Source organism: Serinus canaria, chromosome 11 (genome assembly GCF_022539315.1).
Source record: "Serinus canaria isolate serCan28SL12 chromosome 11, serCan2020, whole genome shotgun sequence".
NCBI classification, from domain to species: domain Eukaryota; kingdom Metazoa; phylum Chordata; class Aves; order Passeriformes; family Fringillidae; genus Serinus; species Serinus canaria.
Genome location: NC_066325.1, coordinates 19206802 through 19226939, shown reverse-complemented (window position 1 = coordinate 19226939; position 20138 = coordinate 19206802). Strand labels below are relative to the sequence as shown.

The 20138-nt window shown below is 60.5% G+C and overlaps 1 protein-coding gene across 1 annotated transcript in view; it reads right to left on the bottom strand.

The window, feature by feature from the left end:
- Window positions 1–20138, bottom strand: part of ZFPM1 (zinc finger protein, FOG family member 1) — a 34070-nt gene that overhangs the window by 2643 nt on the left and 11289 nt on the right. The window contains exons 2-9 of the mRNA XM_030227794.2: window positions 15659–15790; window positions 13546–13635; window positions 4430–4563; window positions 2028–2130; window positions 1124–1333; window positions 706–936; window positions 300–395; window positions 57–206 (exon numbers count right to left, since the gene is read on the bottom strand). Coding sequence (XP_030083654.2) covers window positions 57–206; window positions 300–395; window positions 706–936; window positions 1124–1333; window positions 2028–2130; window positions 4430–4563; window positions 13546–13635; window positions 15659–15790 — 1146 coding nt within the window. The remainder of the gene's footprint in view (window positions 1–56; window positions 207–299; window positions 396–705; window positions 937–1123; window positions 1334–2027; window positions 2131–4429; window positions 4564–13545; window positions 13636–15658; window positions 15791–20138) is intronic.

The following is a 20138-nucleotide window of genomic DNA, read 5'->3' as shown; positions in this document are numbered from 1 at the left end:
AGCCCTTGGTGACAATGCCATCCTGTGTCCCCCATGGCCACAGCCCCAGGACTCACCAGGAGCGAGGGGTTTGGCAGCAGGAAGGGCTGACCCAGGTGAGAACACCTCGCCCTTGGAGCCCGGCTGGCAGATCATGTGGTTGGTGACCAGGTGGCTGTACAGGATGTCCCTCGTGGTGGAGATGAAGCCACAGCTGTGGCAGACACCTGAGGGGACAGAGCGCCGGGCTGAGCGGGCAGGGCAGGAAGGACAGTGGATGGGACAGGGATGGGACAGGGCTGTCCCTGTGGGACACTCACCGTTCAGGGTGTCCGTGTGCACCTTCAGGTGCCGCTCGCAGTTGGCCTTGGTGGTGAAGGCGGACAGGCAGATCAGGCAGACAAACGGCCGCTCTCCTGCGGGACAGACAGACAGACACTCAGTGCTGAGGGGAGGGGGACAGGGACTGTGGAAACACCCACAGGACCAGCTCCCTCTGTCTCCACAGGTCTGAGATGGGGGAAGACCTACAAGTGAGCAGTGCCAAACCAGTGCCCCAAACCAGCTGGGGAGAGCCTCATCCCACTGCTCAGTGTGCTCCAGCCCTGCATCCCCCCTGCCCCTGAAGCAGATCAGCCTCCTCTTAACTAGTCACCATGCTGCCCCCCCAAAGCCTCCAGACGAGGGGTGCCAGGCCATGCCATGCCATGCCAGGCTGTGCCATACCGCTATGGCTCCGCATGTGGATCTCCAGGGAGCTGGCACTGGGACAGCTCTTCTTGCACTGTGGGAAGGGGCAGACCCTCTCGTTGGGATAGGTCTCCTTGGGCTTCTCGTCCAGGGCGGGGGAGCCGGCGCCGGCGCTCTGCCGGCTGGCACAGTAGTACATCAGGTGCGCCTGGAGGTTGCGCTCGCTGCGGTACCAGATCCCGCAGTCCTTGCACGGGAACACGTCCTCTGTGGAGAGCAGGGGACAGGGACATCGCTGGGGGACAGGCTGGGGACAGGGACATCGCTGGGGGGCAGGCTGGGGAGCCCCGACAGGGCCGTGGTACTGCGTGTTCCTCCCTGCCTGTCCCTCCCCTCGTGTCCCTCTCCATGTGTCCCTCCCCGTGTGTCCCCCCCCGCGTGTCCCCGGACTCACTGTTGACCACGGCGGTGGCCAGGATGGCGGCCATGCCGGCCTGCTGTGGCAGCAGCTGGATGTCGGAGTGCAGCGCCGCCGGGTACGGGGACTCGCTGGGCTCCACTTTCACCCCGTGGTTGGGGACAGCTGGTGGCTCTGCCACCACCAAGGCGCTCAGGGGCTCGTCCTCCCGCAGTGCCCGCGTCGTGCGGCACCACAGGGCTTCGTCTGGAGAGGGGACAGCGGTGAGCAGGGACAGCTGCATCCCGTACGTACTGCCACCCGCCCGCCTGGCCCGGCCCCTCCGTCCCGCCCCGTCCCCGCGGTCCCGGCACGGCCGCTGCTTCCTCCCGGCCATGGCCTGGAGATGGCGGTGTCTGCCCGCGCTGAGCCCCGCACAGCCCGCCCGGAGCGCCGCTCCGGCTTGTGCCCGTCTCTGCACACATCCCAGTGCCACCCCTGCGACATCCCTGTGTGATCTCTGCATCCATCCCTGCGACATCCCTGTGTGATCTCTGCATCCATCCCTGCGACATCCCTGTGCCAATCTCTGCATCCATCCCTGTAACATCCTTTTGCCCATCTCTGCACCATTTACTGTGCCCATCCCTACATCCATGCATCCTTACACCCATCTCTGCACTCACCCCTCTGCCAATCCTTGTGCCCGTCCCTGAGCCTTTGTGCCCATCTTTACAACCATCCCTGTGCCCATCCCTGTGCCCATCCTTACACCATCTCTGCTCCCATCCCTGCTCCCATCCCTGCTGGGACCCTCCCCAACCCCACTGGCTGCAGCCACCCAGGGAAGCTGGGACAGGGACAAGCCCAGGGACAGCCAGCAGTGGGACAGGGGGAGCAGACACTGGAATAGAGGACATGGATGGGGACCCCTCCCACCCCCAGTGCCCTCAGTACCAACCCTTCCTGTAGATGACGGCGTTGGCATCAGCCTCTCCGGGCACGAGGGGCAGCAGGGACAGCCAGCAGCTCTCGTCCCCCAGCACCAGCGTCAGGGGGGGGCTCTGTGGGGCAGGGACAGGGGGTCAGCACCGGGGTCACACTGAGGGGCTGCCAGGGGGGTCACAGCACTCCCTGCTCAGCCCATGCCCAGCTCAGCCTCCCCGCATTCTAATGAATATTAATGAGCACAAGGGGGGGGAAATTAATCTCCCTGATCCTCCGATGGCTGCTGCAGTAACGATATGAAATCTAATTATCCATCCCAATATTTCCAACCCCTCCAACTCAGCCTGACAGTCGCAGCCAGTTGGGGCCTTATCACTGCCAGGAGCCGAGTGCTGGCAGCCTGATAAAGCCCCCAACACATGTGTGTGACACTGGCACAGGGGTGTGACATGTGTGTGACACTGGCACGTGGGTGTGACACACTGGCACACGCATGCAACACACTGGCACATACGTGTGACACACTGGCACATGGATGTGGCACATGGGTGTGACACACTGGTGCATGTGTGTGACACACTGGCACAGGAGTGTGACACATGCGTGTGACACACTGGCATATGGATGTGGTGCACTGGCACATGTGTGATACACTGGCACACTCAAGTGTGACACACTGCCACAGGCGTGTGCCCCTCTCATGGTGGTGGGGGAGCCCCCCCTGCCCCTGTGGACACGGGAAATGGGGCTGGGGGCTTTGGGACCCCCAGCATCCCCCCAGGGATGGGCACTGCTGGTGCCACATGGGCGGACCCCCCTCGGGGAGAGGAGGATCCCTTGAGAATTCTGCTCCCGGCACGGGGACACCCGCGGGCACCCCTGGCTGGAGGGGCTGCCTGCGCTGCCCGGGTCCCTGCAGCACCCCAAGGTGCCCCCAGCACCCCGGGGTGCCCGCCCCGGCTCCCCGCGGCAGCCCCAGCCCGGCGTGAAGCCCTTCCTTGTTCTCCCTGGAACAAAGAGGTCGCTGTCTCGCTGCACAGCGGCGATAACCATCGCAAACCCATCTGAAACCCAATCGGCTCCGCATCCGCCGGGACGCGCATCCGCACGGCCCCGCCACGGCCCGGGGGGGACACGGGCACCCGTGGGCTCGGGGACAGTCCCAGAGGGGCTTCCCCTTCCCGTGGCACCCCTCAGCTGTCTGCCAAAGGGCTTCCACACCCTCCCGAGCAAGGATCTTTTGGGGGAACCCTGTGGGATCAGGTGGGGGCGGGCAGGCATCTTCCTCCTCCTCCTCCTCCTCCTCCTGCTGCTGCTGCTCTTTTCCCTCCTGTTCTTTCTCCTTCTCCCTCAGCAGATGGGGACACACGGTGCTCCACTCCACGGAATATTAAAGCCACCCAGTGCTCCCAGCTCCCACCAAAACCCCAGGCTGGGATCACCTCCCACACGGAGATGAAGAGCAGAGCCCGGCAGGATTTGGGGGAGACCCCCTGCACCTCCCCCCAGCGCCGCCAGCAACAAAGAGGAAGGGACCTGAGGGTGACAGCCCCTATCAGGGATGGGGCTGCAATTCCTTCCTCCCTTCCCTGAGCAGAGATAGGGAGGGAGGAGAGTGGCAGAGGAGAGCAGGGCTGGGAATCATCAGCCGGGCTCGATAAGGGAGCTGCTGAAATGGGAGCAAAAATATTTAGACAATAAATGAAGTATCAGAAAAAAGCTGAGCATATCTTGGGGAAATCAATCATCCTGTACCGGGTGTCTGGACACACGGCGCCAAGCGGGAGATAGGGAGCCAAACCGGGCAGATAAGGGTTAATCAAGGATTTAATTCAGCAAAGATAAACGGGCCTGAGCTTAAAAAAAAAAAAAAGAAAAGAGCAAAGGAGAGAGGAGGAGGAGGAGGAGGAAGAGGTGGGGATGGAGCCAGGGTTTGAGGATCCTGGGCTGGAGCTGCCTGTGTGCGGCTCGGGGGGGATGTTGAGGGAAGGACGTGGCTGGGATGGAGCATCCAGAGCCTGAAAACACCCAGAGTCACACTCGTGGCCACCTCCCTCCTCTTCTGCTCCCCTCAGTGATGGCACCAACAGCCCCCCCCCCCCCTCAGTGCTCCTCTCCTGCCCCTTCCCCACAGCTGCTGGTCCTTTCCAGGCACCACCAGAGTCCCCAGGGAGCAAATCTGGGGTGGGAAAAGGCAGATCCCATCTCCTCTGGGAGGAGACAGGTGCCACCAAGCAGCCAGTGCAGAGGGGATGGCCACCTCCTGTCCCCTGCCTGCGGGAATGCTCTGGCCTGGCAGGGAGACCTCAAAGCAGGAGATTCCCTGAGGAACAGAGGAGCTCAGGCACTTCTCTTCCCAAAGAATGTTTCCTTGGGACTTGCCCCTCCTCACCGTGCCCTCGGGGTGCTCCTTACCGTGTCGCCGTGGCCCGGCGATGCCGGCTCGCTGTGGATGCTGCCCGGGAAGGGGCCCCAGGAGAAGCCCTCGGGGAGGCTCCGGCGGCTCCGCACCCGTCTCTGCCCATCGCGCACCTCCAGCTCCAGCTCAGCTGCGGGGAGACACGCACAGCATCAGCGGGAGGTGCCCCAAAACCCTCTGGCCTCTGCAGCACCCCAAATCCCGGGGGTGTGGGCACCCTGCTGGAGCCGGGAGCTGCTGCTGGGGGTCCCGAGGGGGGATCCAGCCCAGCCCGGGGGTCCCGGCCCGGCCCCGGGAGCGGAAGGAGCGCTTCCCATCCCCGCACCCGAAGTCGCAGCAGCTTCAGGGCTTAATGGCTTTGATTATCTGATAAGGCTCTGGTTTAATGGGTTAGATAACATGTGAATACGCTATGAAGGCTGCTCGAAAATGTTTTAACTGTGCCTTTGTCTTTGGGAGCGCAGATAAGATGGCAGGTAACCAATACCCAGATGGATGTGCTGCCTGCCCCTCGCCGGCTGCTGCCCCCCAAAACCGAGCGGCTCCCCGGGGACAAGGAGCCGAAGCCATCCCGTGTGCCCGAGCCCCGGCAGGGCAGGACAAAGAGCCCCCCCGAGCCCCGAGGGGCCGCAGCCGGTCCCGGGTGCCGGGGGCAGGGAGGAGGCTGCGCTGGCTGAAGGCAAAATTGCCTTTGGAGCCGGGAGCGCGGGGAGGATAAAGCGATCCCATGGCTGCGGAGATTGAAATCTGATGTGTTTATTAGCAGGGCTGACATCTGGATCCTCCCGGCGCTGGGGTGAGCTGAGGTGAGCAACGGGGAGCGCTGGGTGGTGTCACCTGCCATCACCCCGGTGTCACTGCCACCCTCTGTCCACCCCGGGCCACTGGGGACTGCCTGGAGCACATCCCAAGGGAGCGGCTGGTGCCACCTCGGCAGAACCTGCTGCCCACCCGGAGGTCTCCAGGCTCCCCGAGGTGTTTGGGGTCACCAGGCTGGTCCCTGCCACCCTGCAGCCCTGTGCCACAGCCCCCAGCACTGCTGGCGGTGGGCTCTGCCTCAGCTCCCCTGTCCTTCCCACTCCCACAGGCTGGGAACCCCTGGAGCCAGAGCGCTCCCAAAGCCACCCTGGCCATGGAGATCCCAGCTCTGTTTCTAGCTGGGATCTCATCCCTGCAAAGGAGTTTTGGGGATGAGCATGGCACGGGCTGTGCCTGCCCTGCATCCCTGGCATCCTCCCACCCTACATCCCCCATACTCCTGGCACCCTCCTGCCCTGCATCCCCCTGCCCATTGCCCCACCAGCTCCACCTCAGCACAGCGGGAAGGAAGAGGAGGGATGAGGGAGCTGTTTGGGACTTATTCCCTGGCACGAACTGAGCCTGAGAAAGGGTCCATGAAGGACTGAGGGCAGGCAGGGAGCAGAGTGACCACCAGAGTGGCCACGGGGCTGAGCGGGGCAGTCAGACCTTCACATTATCCCACACATCCAGCACCTCCCATCTGATTCCCAAAGTGCTGCTGCAGTGCTGGACTCCCCCCAGCCTCAGCATCCCCGAGCTGCCCAGCCTAAACCCCAGCAGAGCCCCAGCAGTGCTGGCTCCCCCTCTGGTTTTGGCACCCCGAAGATCCCGGCTGCTTTTGGGGCCCGGAGCCCAACGGCCACGTCCCCCTGCGGGTGCCCCCCCTCCCCGTCTCACTGGTAATCAGCAGCCTTTGGGTCAGGAGACCATGTCTCTGAGATAAGAGCATTCGCCTGACACTTCCCATGTCAGAGCACTTCATCTTGTGTGTATCAATCCCCAGCAGAGAAAACACGCAGGCGCTGATAAAGAGAAAACCGTTCCAGACAGGGGGACAAAAATAGTGCTGCCAGAGCCAGCCCCGTTCCCGCCAGCGCCCCGAGGCCTCCACCCGCCCGAAAATGGGGTGCTGGAACCCCACTGATGGTGCTGAACCCCTGCTCTGTGGTGCTGGGAGCTCCTCCAGAGGGATGAGTGTCCCTGGGCTAGCCAGGGATGCTGCCAGAGCCCTGCGCTGCACCCATGTTAACACAGCGAGGGAATAAAGGAGGGAAAAGATGATTTTTTTTCCAGCTAAACACACAGCACTGCTGAGTGGGAGCAGGGAAAACGATGGGGAGGCCTGGGAGATGCTGTGTGCTCCACACTGGGAGCAAAGCCCAAAGGCAGAAAGCTGTGTCCCCCTGTGGGACCACCAGGCTGCAGGGAGAAATCCCACCAGGGATCCAGGCACATCCCACTGCCTGCAAGGCTGGGAAGAGCTGCTGCCAGCCCCTGGGGTGTCCTGGAGCAAAGTCCCTGAGCTGCAGCTCCCTGTGGGATCCCCTGGCAGGTGAACACCCCCCAGGTATCTCACCTGGCCATCGGTCCCTCCTTATCAGGGAGCAGGGCTTATCTTCCAGCTCATTAACCAAATTGGGCAGGGACCGGCCTGTTTGCTCTGGGGCACAGAGAAAAGCAGCAGGGAGGAAGGAAGGGAGGGAGGGAGGAAGGAAGGAAGGAGGGAAAAGCCCCCAGAGAGCCAGGTGCACCTGCCTGGTGTGACAGGGACTGGGAACACGAGGGTGCTCCCGGCTGATCTTCCCATCGAGAGATTCCAAAGGAATCGGCTGAGCTGTGCCAGGAGCAAAGATTAATCCTGTCACCACCCCATGGCCAAGCAGGCCCAGCTGGCACCCACATTCCCACCCATCCCGAGGGTCCAGGGTGGGCACAGGGGAGGGAGGAAGCCTGTGGGGATGCACAATTCCAGGGAGGCATCACTGAGCCTTCCTCCAGCACGGGGTGTGATGGAGATGAACGGCCAGAGCCCATGGGCACGGTGACCACAGCATTCCCAGGGCCAGGGAGAGGAATGGCACTGCCAGGAGCAGCACTGGAAGCTCTGGAGATGCAGCCACATCAGGCACATCCATTTGCTTTCCTCATGGCAGCGAGCAGGAGGGAAGGGCAGAGGGCCCCCAGACAAACCCACTCATCCCATTCCAAGCTGTTCCTGCATCCCTTTGCCTCAGCTGCATCCAGAGGACTTGAACCACATCCAGACCAACTGCTCTGCCCCTCAGTGGGCACCTGGGCTCGGAAGTCCCTGCAGTGTTTGCAGCTGCCTGGATACAATCAGGATAAATACTGCTATCAGTGTGTCATGGGATCACACCCTGGGATCGGCCACCTTGCTCCTGTGCCAGCCTGGGGGGCACGCCAGATCCAGGAATGGGGATGGACAGACTGGGACATGGGGATGGAGGGATGGGTGGGTGGATGATGGATGGATGGACAGATGGATGGACGGATGGATGGACAGATTGATGGATGGACGTACGGATGGATGGACGGATGGATGGATGGATGGATGGACCGACCTCCAGATTCCTGCTAAGGGACCAAACAGTTTGGATGTGGTTCAAGTCCTGTGGATGCAGGAGGCAAAGGGATGCAGGAGCAGCTTGGAATGGGATGGGTGGGTTTGTCTGGGGCCCCCTCTGCCCTTCCCTCCTGCAAGAAAAGCAAATGTGGGTGCCTGGATGTGGCTGCACCTCTGGAACACCCAGGAGCAAACGAGGGTTGGCTGCAGGAGCTGGCCTGGCACTGGGATGGATGGAGGGATGGATCCATCAATGGGTACCCAACCTCCCATGGCTCCCCTGCTCCTGCCTGGGGAAATCCGAGCTGGAGAAGCCCCGGTTCCCCCCAGTTCCCCCCAGTTCCCCCAGCAGCCCCGGCCCGGCCCCAGCTGCTGTTTTTAGCAGTGGCGAGAGCGCGGCGGAAGGAATAAATCCTGACAACTCAACTACTGCAATGATGTGATGGCACCGCTCCGATAAGATGGAGGGAGCCGATTGGGAAGAGTCTTAAGCTGTGAACACGCAGCATCTCCACTCTTCACCTCGGCTCACAAAGGGAAATCTCTCCAAAGGGGCTAAGGAGATTATCCCGGCTTTGCCGTCCCGGGTGCTCGAGTAATCAGGGCAGCCTTGGGGACGACAAAGGAGTGAGGAGGGTTTAAATCGAGCCTTGCTGGGCTGCGCCTGCTTGGGCTCAGCTCTGCGGATGGAGAGGGGATGGCTGCGGCACAGCTGGGCTCTGCCCCCCGCCTTGGGGTGCCGGGGAGGTCCCTGTGGGGCGGGAGCCAGGGGGGATTTCTGCCTTTATCTCTGCTGCCCATCGCTCGCCACTTATTGATTGTTTGCTGCCCGAGTCCAAAAGCGACTCCTTATCGGGCTGAACCCTGCCCCCGGATAATGCAGCAGCCAGGCCCTGCCCCGTGGGCACCACCCAGCACCTGGGGGGGCTGCACAGGGGGGCTGCACACGCACGAGGGGCTGCACCCCAAAAGGGCCCGCTCCTGCTCGCCAGCTGTGCGGCACAGCTGGCAGGCGCTGGCGGGGGGGTGGCACCGGCCGTGCCACGTGTTCCCCGGGATCACCCCACGGAAGCTGGGGTGCCCTGCCCCTGCAGGATGGGCTGATAAGCATTCCCAGACATTTGCCTTTGGGGTGTTGCTGTGCCTTGCTGGGATGGGGCTGGGAGGGGGTCCCCATCCCAAGGGGTGCCCATCCCTCATGACAAGGGGTTCCCATGCCAGGAAAGAACTGGGACCTGTGCCTGCAGGGATGTGGATAGAAACACTGGGAATAAGGTCAGAAAAGGCTCAGGGAGGATGGGAAGCAAGAAAACTTCCTGGCTTCCCTGGAGCTGCCAGGACCTCTGTGCCAGGGGTGCCCTGTCCTGCTCTGTCCCCACTCCTGGATGTTATCCCAAGGGGCTCCCATGCCCGGGGTGCTGCCATGCCAAGGCAGCCCCTGTTCCCTGGGGTCCTCCTCACAAGGGACATGCAGGAAACACACAGGACCTGTGACCTGTGTCCTGGGGACAGGAATAAACACTGGGGAAAACACCAGAGAGCGCTCAGGAAGGATGGGAAGGAGGAAAACTTCCTGGCTGCCCCAGGGCTGCCAGGGGGGTGGGACCCCTGTACCAGGGACACCCTGTCCCTGCCCTGTCCCCTCTCCCGGGGCTGCTGGGACCCCTGGCTGTGCCCAGGCAGCGGGAAGAGGGCACTGGGGGGGCAGGAAGCCAGAGAGGGGAGGAAGGGGATGCAGGGGCCCCCGGAGCTGATGCAGAGGGAAGATATCCCGTCCGGAAAGGGGAGGGGACCACAGGGGGGACCCTGCCACAGCCCCAAGGGCCTGTGGGGGTGGGAGAACCCCCAGGAGGGGGCACCCAGATGGAGGAAGGGGGGTCCAAGCCCCAGATTTCCTCTGTTCCTCAGATCCAGGCAGGGCTGAGCAGGAAGGTGAGTGATTGACAGCTGTCAATCAGCACCAGCCTGGAGGCATCACCCTCAGGGCTCTCACCACAAGAGTGCAGGAAATGCCAGGAAAATGGGAACAGATACCTGAGCATCCCTCCCTCCACACTGCCAGTGTCCCCAAAACCCCTGAGCATCCCTCCACACTGTCACTGTCCCCAAACATCCCTGAGCATCCCTCCACACTGTCACTGTCCCCAAACATTTCTGAGCATCCCTCCCTCCACACTGTCACTGTCCCCAAACATCCCTGAGCATCCCTCCACACTGTCACTGTCCCCAAACATCCCTGAGCATCCCTCCACACTGTCACTGTCCCCAAACTGGTCTGATCACTCCATCACTCAGCAATGTCCCCAGACCAGTCAGAGCATCCCTTCACCATCAGTGTCCCCAAACTGCCCCCTCCAGCCTGCAGTGACCCCAGGCACAGGGGGACATCCCAAATCCGGGACAGGTACCACCATCAGTGCTGGGCTGGTCCCCACCCCGCTGCCTTTGGCAGGACACACGTGGGGCAGGGGAGGATTTCAGGGCGCTGGCACCCCGGATTTGGCACGCTGGGGGTGCCAATGCCCTGCATCCCAAGTGCCCCCCTCCCCCAGCAGTGTCCCACAGACACAACTCTCTGCTGCTCCTCTCCCAGTGATAAAAGGGAATAGCTGGGATAATTTTTCCCACCCACACATAGAAGGGTGGAGGGGGAGGGACAGGGCAGAGGTGGGGGGGCCGTGCCCCCCCCGGAGGAGCCGTCCCCCCCATTGTGCCCTGCTCACCCCGATAATGAACCTTGAGGTTTCCAGACAAACCCTGGGCAGCCAGAGATTATTGAGGAGGGAGATAAACACAACTGAAGGGAAGGGGGAGCTGGGAGGAAAAGGGGGGGGGGGGAAAAAAAGGGCTTGGGAGTTTTAATTAGATGCACTAAAAAAAAAGAGGAGTTGCTCTGTGCCATCCTGATAGGGAGGATGGGGTGAGGGGTTTGGGGGATCAGGAGAGGAGCCTGAGCTCTGTAATCAACCCAGAGCCATCATTACTGCCCAGAGGAAATATTAATATTAAATTAATAGTTCATAATTGGCAATTAGTTATTAACTAAAGCCCAAACAGGCAAGACAGCAGCAGCAAGGGGGTTCAGCAAGGTGGAGCTGCAAACAGCCATGCTGGGTAGGGAAGGGGGTGAAGAATTCCCAGGGAATTCCCACGTAGGATAATGCAAAAGCCACCCTGGGTTTGGTCACAGCTCCAATCCTGTCCCTGCCTGTGGTGTTCCCACAAGGACAAAAGCAAAAAGCTCCATCCTACCTGGAGGAAAGGGAAGAATCCAGGATTTCCAGGGGCTGTGGCCTCCCAGCAGCTCCCAGTGGGAATCCTCTGGTGGCTCACCATGAGGCTGAGCAGCCTGTCCCCCAGCAGGGCTCTCTGCTGCATTCCTGCACCAGCTCCATGTGAAATTTGCCAGAGTTTTTCCTCTTATCCATCTGGGAAAGCTGCTGGAATTGCTGAGGTGGGCTGGGCAGGGATAGGGCAGCCTTGGGGTGGGAGCTGGAGGCTGTGGGTGCTCCCGAAATTCTCGGCTACCAACCCTTCTCCAGGGCAAACCAAAGTGAGTGGGAAAGATGGAAACCTGAGGCATGGATGGGGGGGGCTGTGGGGAGAGGTTTGGGGGAATTTGGGATGGTTTGGGGGAATCTGGGAAGGATGGACATGCTGTCTCCAGCCCCGGCAGAGGATGGAGTGAGCACAAAGCACGGCCATGCCCCAACCCATGATCCCACTGGCAAGATGAACAGAGCCAGGGTGTCCCAGCACTCTGGAGGAAGGGGTGGCACATCTGTAAAGACTCCCAAGTTTGGGATTACAGCCTCCAGCTCCCATCCAGGGAGCTTGGATGGGAACTTGCCCATCAGCTGGCAGAGCCTCAGCCCCCTCCAGGGAACAAGGTCACTTCAAAGCTAAACCAAAACCCTCCTTCTCCCTGCTGCCACGCGGGGCCAGGCAGCCCCAGGCCGAGCTCCTGGCAGGCCACATCCCCTCTGGAACAGCGGGGTGACCCTTGGGATGCCCAACCCACACGGGGGTGACCCAGTGACCCCCGAGCCCCCCGTGGCCGAACGGAGCCCCCCGGGCGCGGCGCATCCTCGCGGCTGACACCCGGCGGATCCTGCCAGATAAAGCAGAAAATTCAGGCTGCTCCCAGCTTCCCTTTTGGGCAGCTCCATCCCCGATAAGGGGCCAGCCTGCAGAGCCCCAGATAGCGGGGCTTTGGCGGCGGTTGGCGCGGGAGGAACGGCCGATCCATCGCCGGCAGCTCCCGCCGCCCCGCCACCGCCACCGCGCCAATTACCAGCGCGGAGATGGGCTGCCAGGGCCCGATAATAAAATAAAATCTCTTTTCCATAAAGAATGCAAATAACCCGCTCCCCCAGAGGGCAGGGGGAAGGGGAGGCACGGCCTCAGCCAGGCTCCATTTGGAGCTCTGGGATGAGCGGGGTGTGGTGACCCCACAGGGGATGGGGGCAGCTCTGGGGTGGGAGCTGCAGCCCCATCCCAGCCTGCCCCAGGAGTGCTGGGGGCAAAGGGCTGGGAGCAGATAAGGAGGAGGCCGGGGTGGCCTCGCAGCTCCTTCCTGGACACACGCAGGAAGGGCTGGGATATCAGCGGGGTCGGCAGGAGCTTCCCCTCGGCCCCGACGGGAAGGGGAGCGGGGTTCCCGCCGGGCCGTGGGGATCTGGGCAGCTGCAGGAGCACGTGTGCTGGCAGGCATCCCTTCCCAGGGCTCCTGCAGCATGCTGGCCTTGGGGACACAGCGGGACCTGCCCGGTGCATCCATCCCCTGAGGGCCATCGCTGTCCTGTAGCCAGGTCACCAGTGCCCGCTCCCCTGGGAGGACAAGGGTGTGGGCAGCACCCACAGGGCCCAAAATGTGGCACATTCACCCTTGGGGGTGCCAGGTCCCCCTAGTCCCATCCCCATCCACCTGCCAGGAGTCACTCCCAGTGGAACAACCCACAGCCCCAGTCAAGGAGCGATGCCACCAACTAAACCACAGGAAGTTCCACCTCAGCATCAGGAAGAGCTTCCCATGGAGGGTGGCAGAGCCCTGGCACAGCTGCCCAGGGAGGGTGTGGGGTCTCCTGTCTTCTGGAGCCATTCCAAACCCCCTTGGATGTGTCTCTGTGTCACCGGCTCCAGGTGTCCCTGCCTTGGGCTGGATGATCTCCAGAGCTCCCTCCCTACCCCAGACACTCCGTGAATCCGTGTGGCACACGTCTGTAACCCCGTGGCTTTGGAGATGGTGGGAGATAGGGCTGGGGGTGCCCACAGGGCCAGCCTGGCCTCGCCGATGCCCCGGTGCCCGTGGAGATACCAGGGGGAGATAGAGGCTGAATTCGCTCCTTGGGGTTTTGATAACCATCACCAAACCACCCCAGCGTCGCTCTTGTGGCTGCCAGGATGTCGGTGAAGTGCCCTGGTGCGACGCAGGACGTGCCCAAACCCTGCCAGTGCCAGGGAGTGTGATGCCAGCTGTGGGGATGGCATCCCTGCTGCTCCCAAATCCATGCTTTACCACCCCAACAGCACCCTGGAGATGTCAGGGATCACAACCACCACCTCACACCTCCCCTCCAGCAGGAGTTCTGGGGTTTGCAGCCTGCCCAGCTCCCAGTCCTCCTCTCATACTGGTTTTTGCAAGAGGAGGTGAATGCTGGAGGGCTGCTCCACAGATGCAGTCAGGACACTGGGATGGAGCAGGACAGCCCCACACCAGAGACTCACCTGGCCCATTCCAGGTGTCTGGCTCCTGGGGGTTTTCTCCAGGATCCGGCTTCTCTGGCTCCTTCGGACTCTCCAGAGCATCTCTGGACTCTGCAGCAGGAGGGGGAAGGCAGCAGGTCAGAGCAGGGCATTCCAGAGGCAGCATTCCACAGGGGCTGGGACCACCAGAGCAGCCACACCCGGGGCTGGGATGGGCACAGGGAGGGGATTCACATCCCCCTGGGAACGCCCCCTCAGCCCAGCCGAGCCCCTCCAGCCCTCCCCAAAGCCCTGGCACAGCCGTGCCACGCCACGCCAGCGGGCCGAGCCCCGCTCCCCTCGCGGCTCCATTTGTGGCGTACTCATAGCAACTTGATAACAATTATTTTCTCCATTAACTGCTGCTGGAGATGGGCTGATAAAGCCAATCTGCATATGACAGTGTGGCAGATTAGTGCCCAAAGTACATGTTTGCCTTGGCGTCCCGGGCGGATCGAGCAGCGGAGCCCAATCGATCGGCGCCACCGCGGCCGCCCAGGGGTGACGTCACCGCCACTGCAGATTATTAATACAGGTGATAAGCGCAATGATTAACATCAAATAAATCAATCACCGGGTATAAAAGTCCTATTATTTTTGGCTATAAATCAAAGTGCCTGGCATATCGATTTTTATCCATCGCGCTGAAAGCTTTAGTGGCCGTTATTGCTGCTCGGCCTTATCTCTGCTATCACCTCTTTATCGAGGCAGGCCAGTGCCAGGTGCAGCTCCGCGCCCCGGCTCCGGCTCCTCGCCCCCAGCCCGGCTCCCCCATCAGATAAGAGCCCTGATTCCCTCCACCACCGAGCAAAGTTTGCCTGGGAGACACCCCCTGACTCAGATACTGGGGTCCCTTCCCTGCTCCAGTTATCAGGTCCCCTCCCTGTTCCAATTATCAGGCTCCCTGCCCTGCTTTGCTTTTGTAGGATCCCTTTTGTAGGATCCCTTCCCTGCCTTGGCTGTTGGGGTCCTTCTCTTAAATCAGGGTCTCTCCTTGCTCCAACTAGGGTCCACCCCCTGCCCCAAATTCTGGGGTCCCCTCCCTGCCCCACCTACTGAGGTCCCTTCCCTGCCTTGTGATCTCCCCCTACCTCATCCTGTTGGGGGCTTCCCTGCCCCAAATGTTGGGGTCCCTGACTGTCCCAGCTATTCGTGTCCCTTCCCTACTCCGCTATCAGGATCCCTCCCCTATCCTGGCTGTTGGGGTCCTTCCCTGCCCCAGCTGTGCAGATCCCTGGTGCCCTGTGGCCTGGCTGCCCTGCTTTTGGGGGACACTTCTCCCCCAGATGCAGCTGGAGGCAGCGGGGTTTGCCGGGAGCTCGGTGAGCCGGCGCAGCCTTGCCCCGGCGCGGTTATCTCAAAGGGCACTGCAAACATTAACTGATTGGGATTTGCCCCCACCTCCACAGGAAGGAACTCAAAGGATATCTGGGACTGTTTCAGCCCGGCCCTGAGTCGCAGCCACCTTTGGGGCGCGGCACGGCGGCAGCCTGGCGGCTGCGTGGGCAGCACGGTGCCACCAACGGCCCCGTGCCCCCGGCCCACCCGTGCCACGGCCAGGGCCCCCACCTGCGGCCTCTGGGGCTGCTTGGCACCCCGGGGGAGTCCCTTGGTACACCAGGGGATGTGACTTTGTCCCCCTGAGTGGGGGAACTTTGCACCCCAAGGGACGTGACTTTCATCATGGGTGGGGAGAGGAACTTTGTATTGCAAAGGATGTGACTTTGCACCCCGAGAGGTCACTCTGCATCCCTGGGATGGGACACTTGGCACCCCAAGCTAGGGGGAAGGGTCACTCTGCACCTAAGGGGTCACTTTATATCCCAGAGGTCACTTTCCATCCCTGTGAAAGGTCACTTTAAACCCTGACTATGTGACTCCACACCCCAAGGGGGTCACCTCATACCCTGAGGGACACGACTTTGCAAACTGGGCTGTCCCCAGGATGTCTAGAGGGATGAAACCCCCCAAGGGACACAGGGCTGTCACTGGCCCACCAGCCCCGAGGGGTGGCCAGGCTGCTTTCTGAGCTAATGCCCTGCAGGTTGCTCTGGTCCCCATGGGGAGGGGACAGCAGGGACAGCCCAGGGCTCACCTTCACTGCCGGGGGGGCTGCAGGTGTCGCGCTCAGCGGAGCCCTCGCAGTCCGAGGTGGCCCCGTCCCTCTCCGAGGGGCTCTTGTCCCCCACCGGGGCATCCTCGCCTTCCTCCATCGCTGCCAGGGACCCTGTGGGAGCACGGAGAGGGTGGTGAGGAGGGCACAGCCACGGGGAAAAGATGCCAGGGGGTTTTCCCTGTTGGGAAATCAGGATGCTGGGAGGAGATGCCCCACAGGGAAGGGAAGGGAAGGGAAGGGAAGGGAAGGGAAGGGAAGGGAAGGGAAAGGGAAGGGGAAGGGAAAGGGAAGGGAAGGGAAGGGAAGGGAAGGGAAGGGAAGGGAAGGGAAGGGAAGGGAAGGGAAGGGAAGGGAAGGGAAGGGAAGGGAAGGGAAGGGAAGGGAAGGGAAGGGAAGGGAAGGGAAGGGAACGGGAAGGGAAGGGGAAGGGAAAGGGAAGGAAGGGAAGGGAAGGGAAGGGAAGGGAAGGGAAGGGAAGGGCAGGGAAGGGAAGGGAAGGGAAGGGAAGGGAGGGAAGGGAAGGGGAAGGGAAGGGAAAGGGAAGGGAAGGGAAGGGAAGGGAAGGGAAGGGAAGGGAAGGGAAGGGAAGGAAGGGAAGGGAAGGGAAGGGAAGGGAAGGGAAGGGAAGGGAAGGGAAGGGAAGGGAAGGGAAGGGAAGGGAAGGGAAGGGAAGGGAAGGGAAGGGAAGGGAAGGGAAGGGAAGGGAAGGGAAGGGAAGGGAAGGGAAGGGAAGGGAAGGGAAGGGAAGGGAAGGGAAGGGAAGGGAAGGGAAGGGAAGAAAGCCCTGCAGTGCAGCATCTCCATGGGGTACACTGTCCCCTTGCAGAGGTGGCCACGTCTCGCTCCAGGTGTCCCCTCCCTGGGGCGCTGTGGGGAATCAGCCTGGCAGCAAGAGGGGCCCTGTGCACGCAGATGTGACATCACCTGTCCCCAAAAGAGACCCCAGAAATGATCCCCACCACCCCTTATCCAACGGGAAACACAGACCCACGGGCATGGCACTGCAGGGGGGACATGGGGACAAACAGGGTGCGCACGGGGGACACCCCTCAGCCCTGCCATCCGTTTCCATGGCAACGCAGCCACGTTCCCAGCCAGGCAGGCAGGGCCCACCCCGGTGGCACACATGGCTGGCGCCGCACGACGCCGCAGGACCGGGGACCACGGGGGGACCACGGGGGGACCACGGGGGGACCACGGGGGGACCAGAGCGGGGCCAGCCCCGTCTGCAGACCTCAGCTGCTCGCCGTGACTCCAGGCATGTATATTTACAGCAGCAGAACAAAGAGCCCATAATCTATACAAAGCACACAACAATGAGCGTGAATAAAGAGGCTGCCGGAGAAGGGAAGGCAATTTATTCTAATTCTGCTAATTTCAGTTCCAGCACAATTAAAAAGGCTCTGATAATATTCAGAAACAATCGCCAGCTAACAAATCGTTTCTCCCGCTGTAAATGAAACATTGTTAGGCTAATTTCTTCCTTCACGCCTTCACGGCTCTTGGGCTTCTGATAAAGTTAACCCAACGCTCGCCTGCGCCGGGGTTGGGCACCTCCAGCCTGCCCAGGGAGGGGTGGATGGGGCTGGGAAGGGATGGGTGGGACCAGGAGGGCACCTGGCACCCACCCAAGGGTGCTGAGACCACCCACATCCTGCCCAGGAAGAGCGGGAAGCAGGAGGAGGATGGGGATGGCTTTGGGTACCACAGCATCGTGGCCTACGGGGAAGATGGGCAGCCAACAGCATCCCATGGATGCATCCCATATCCCACCCCAAAGGACCCATCCCCAGCCAGGAGGGAAATGGGGATGTCCCATATCAATCCAACTGGATGCTCCATATCAATCCAACTTTGAGTGCTGTGGAGTCACCAAGCTCCTACGGGGATGATGGGCAGCCACCAGCATCCCAGTACCACGTCACTGGGGTCCCTGGATCCACCCTGGGATGACCCACATCCCACCTGAAATCTCCATCCCCAATCAGGAAGGAGATGGGAGTGCCCCACCTAAATCCAGGTGGGGTTTGGGCACCGTGGTGTCACCCAGTGCCTACAGGGATGATGGGGAACCAACAATCCCAGAATCTTGTCACTGTGATCCCTGGATGCATCCTGGGACCACCCACATCCCACCCCAAAACACCAAGGCCCAGCCACCAGGAAGATGAGGCTGCTCCATATAAATCCAACGTGTCAGACCTGGTATGGGGACAATGGGTGGCCAAGGGCATCCTGGAATCATCTCACACAGTCCCTGCATGCATCCCACATCCCACCGCAAAGCACTCCCAAGGGAGATGGGGATGAATAAAACAGATAAATATAAATCAAAATATAATAAAAACAAGGTAAATCTGTCCCTGTAAAAGCAGGGGTTTGGGGACCACGGTGTCACCAGTGCCCACGGGGAGGCTGGGTGGCCAACAGCACCCAGAATGGTGTCCTTGGCTGCATCCCAACCCACTGCAGCACCCCAGTGCCCACCAACCCCCAGGGACGCGCTGCCAGCGCTCCCAGCTGCGTGGGTTAAACCAACCACTGGGGGAAAAAAAATCAAAAAAAGGGGAAAAAAGGGAAAAAAAACAGCGAGTGAGGGAGAGGGAGCAGGAGCAGGAGCAGAGGGAGCGTCACTTGCCCGGGATTGCTGGGAGCCCTGCACAGTTATCACCGCACACAGCCTCCCTCGGCTGGCCTGATCTGTCTATTCTTCATTAAGCAAATACGCTGAAATGGAAATGAAAACATAATAGCTATTTGATTCTCGGCGAGATATTTTGCATATTGGTTCAGTGCTGATAGTGGAATTTCATCAACTCCCTTTTTTCATGCTTTAAAACTGAATTACTGAGGCTGGTTTTACAGAGAGGGGAAGAGCCAAAAAACGCTCCCTTCCAAGATACTCCGCTTCGACGATTAACTCTTCTCCCTCCCTCCTTTTTCTTATTGATAACGAGCAAGGATTTTTCCCACCCCCCCTTTTTTTTCTTCTTTTTTCCCTCAAAAAATAATACTAAAAAAAAAAAAGACAGTGACTGTACGAACTTGCAGGGAGCTGGGGCGCTGTGCCCGTGTCAGCAGGGCTGAGCCGAGGGTCGGCATTCCCAGGGAAACCCGGCGTTATCCAGGTAATGATTTGATCACTGCACTCCAATTAAGGCTCTCCCAGCGCAGGAACAATAAAGCTTTCCTTGATCCTTTGTGCTTAGCTGGTAAATTAAATAAAAGGCAAAAGAATATAGGGAATCAAGGAGGAGGGGGGGGGACTTTTCCAGGCTGCCAAGAACGAGACCCTGAGCGCTCGGAGAGCCGGCACGGAGACAAGAGCAAAGTGATAAGAGGCCTTGATAACAGATAGAAAATAGCAACAGCCACAGACTTTCCCACCGGCTCTGGAGCAGGGAGGAGGAGGAGGAGGAGGAGGAGGAAGAGGAGGAGGAGTCCCCATGGTGGAAAGCAGGTCCTGGATTGGGAACACGTGCAGGCTGGTGGCAACCTGCCTTCGCCGGCTGGCGCTCGGCGCTGCCGCCAGGTCCAAGTGTTTATTTTTAAATACGAATTTAAATAAAATTTCCCATCCGACTCCTTTCCAATTCCCATCTCTGGAAGCGTTCAAGGCCAGGTTGGATGGGGCTCGGAGCAACCTGGGCTAGATGGAATGTGTCCCCGCCCGTGGAGGGGGAGGAAGGAGATGAGCTTTAAGGTCCTTCCAACCCAAACCGTTCTGGGAATCCACAATCCTAATTGCTAAAAATAAAAATTCCTCCAAGTCCCATCGGGCAGGGGATGAGTCCAAGGAAAGCTCCAGGAGTCAGGGAATGAGGGACAGAGCCTGCACCCGGGTGAACTCACATCCCAAACCTTCTCTCCAGGCACCTCAAAGCTCAGCCTTGGCTCTGGGTGTCACTGGGGGGGACAGTAGGGACATCTCAGCTGTGCCAGGGCATCCTGAGGGACATTCCAGCTCCATAGGCAGGCAACCTAATGGAGGATCCCTTCTCCATCCTTCCAGCTCCTCCTCATCCCTGCGCTGGCACCATCTTCTTCCAATTAAAAAAACCACTATAATAATAACAACAACAGCAACAATAATAATGAAAACCAACCGAAAAGCAGGTGGGCAAGGATCCAAACTGGGTTTTGGGATACACAAAGCATCACCAGGATACTCATCCATCACCTCATGCTGGAAATGTGAGAATTCCACTCAGGCATCGCTTCCTCTCTGCCCTAAATCACCTCTTTTCCCCTTAAATTATGGAGCCAACAGCAAAGTGCTGCAGGAACAGGGCAGAATTCCCCAGGAAAAGATGCTCCTGGAGCCAGTCCCAGCTGCTCCTTCAGCAAAGGCAGCCCTGGTGGTTTGGTGGGACCTGGAGCATCCCGGGATTCCCCAGGGTCTGGTGGTGGGGCTGCGCCGTGCCCGCCCCGCTGCCAGAAACACCCGGAGAACAACCCG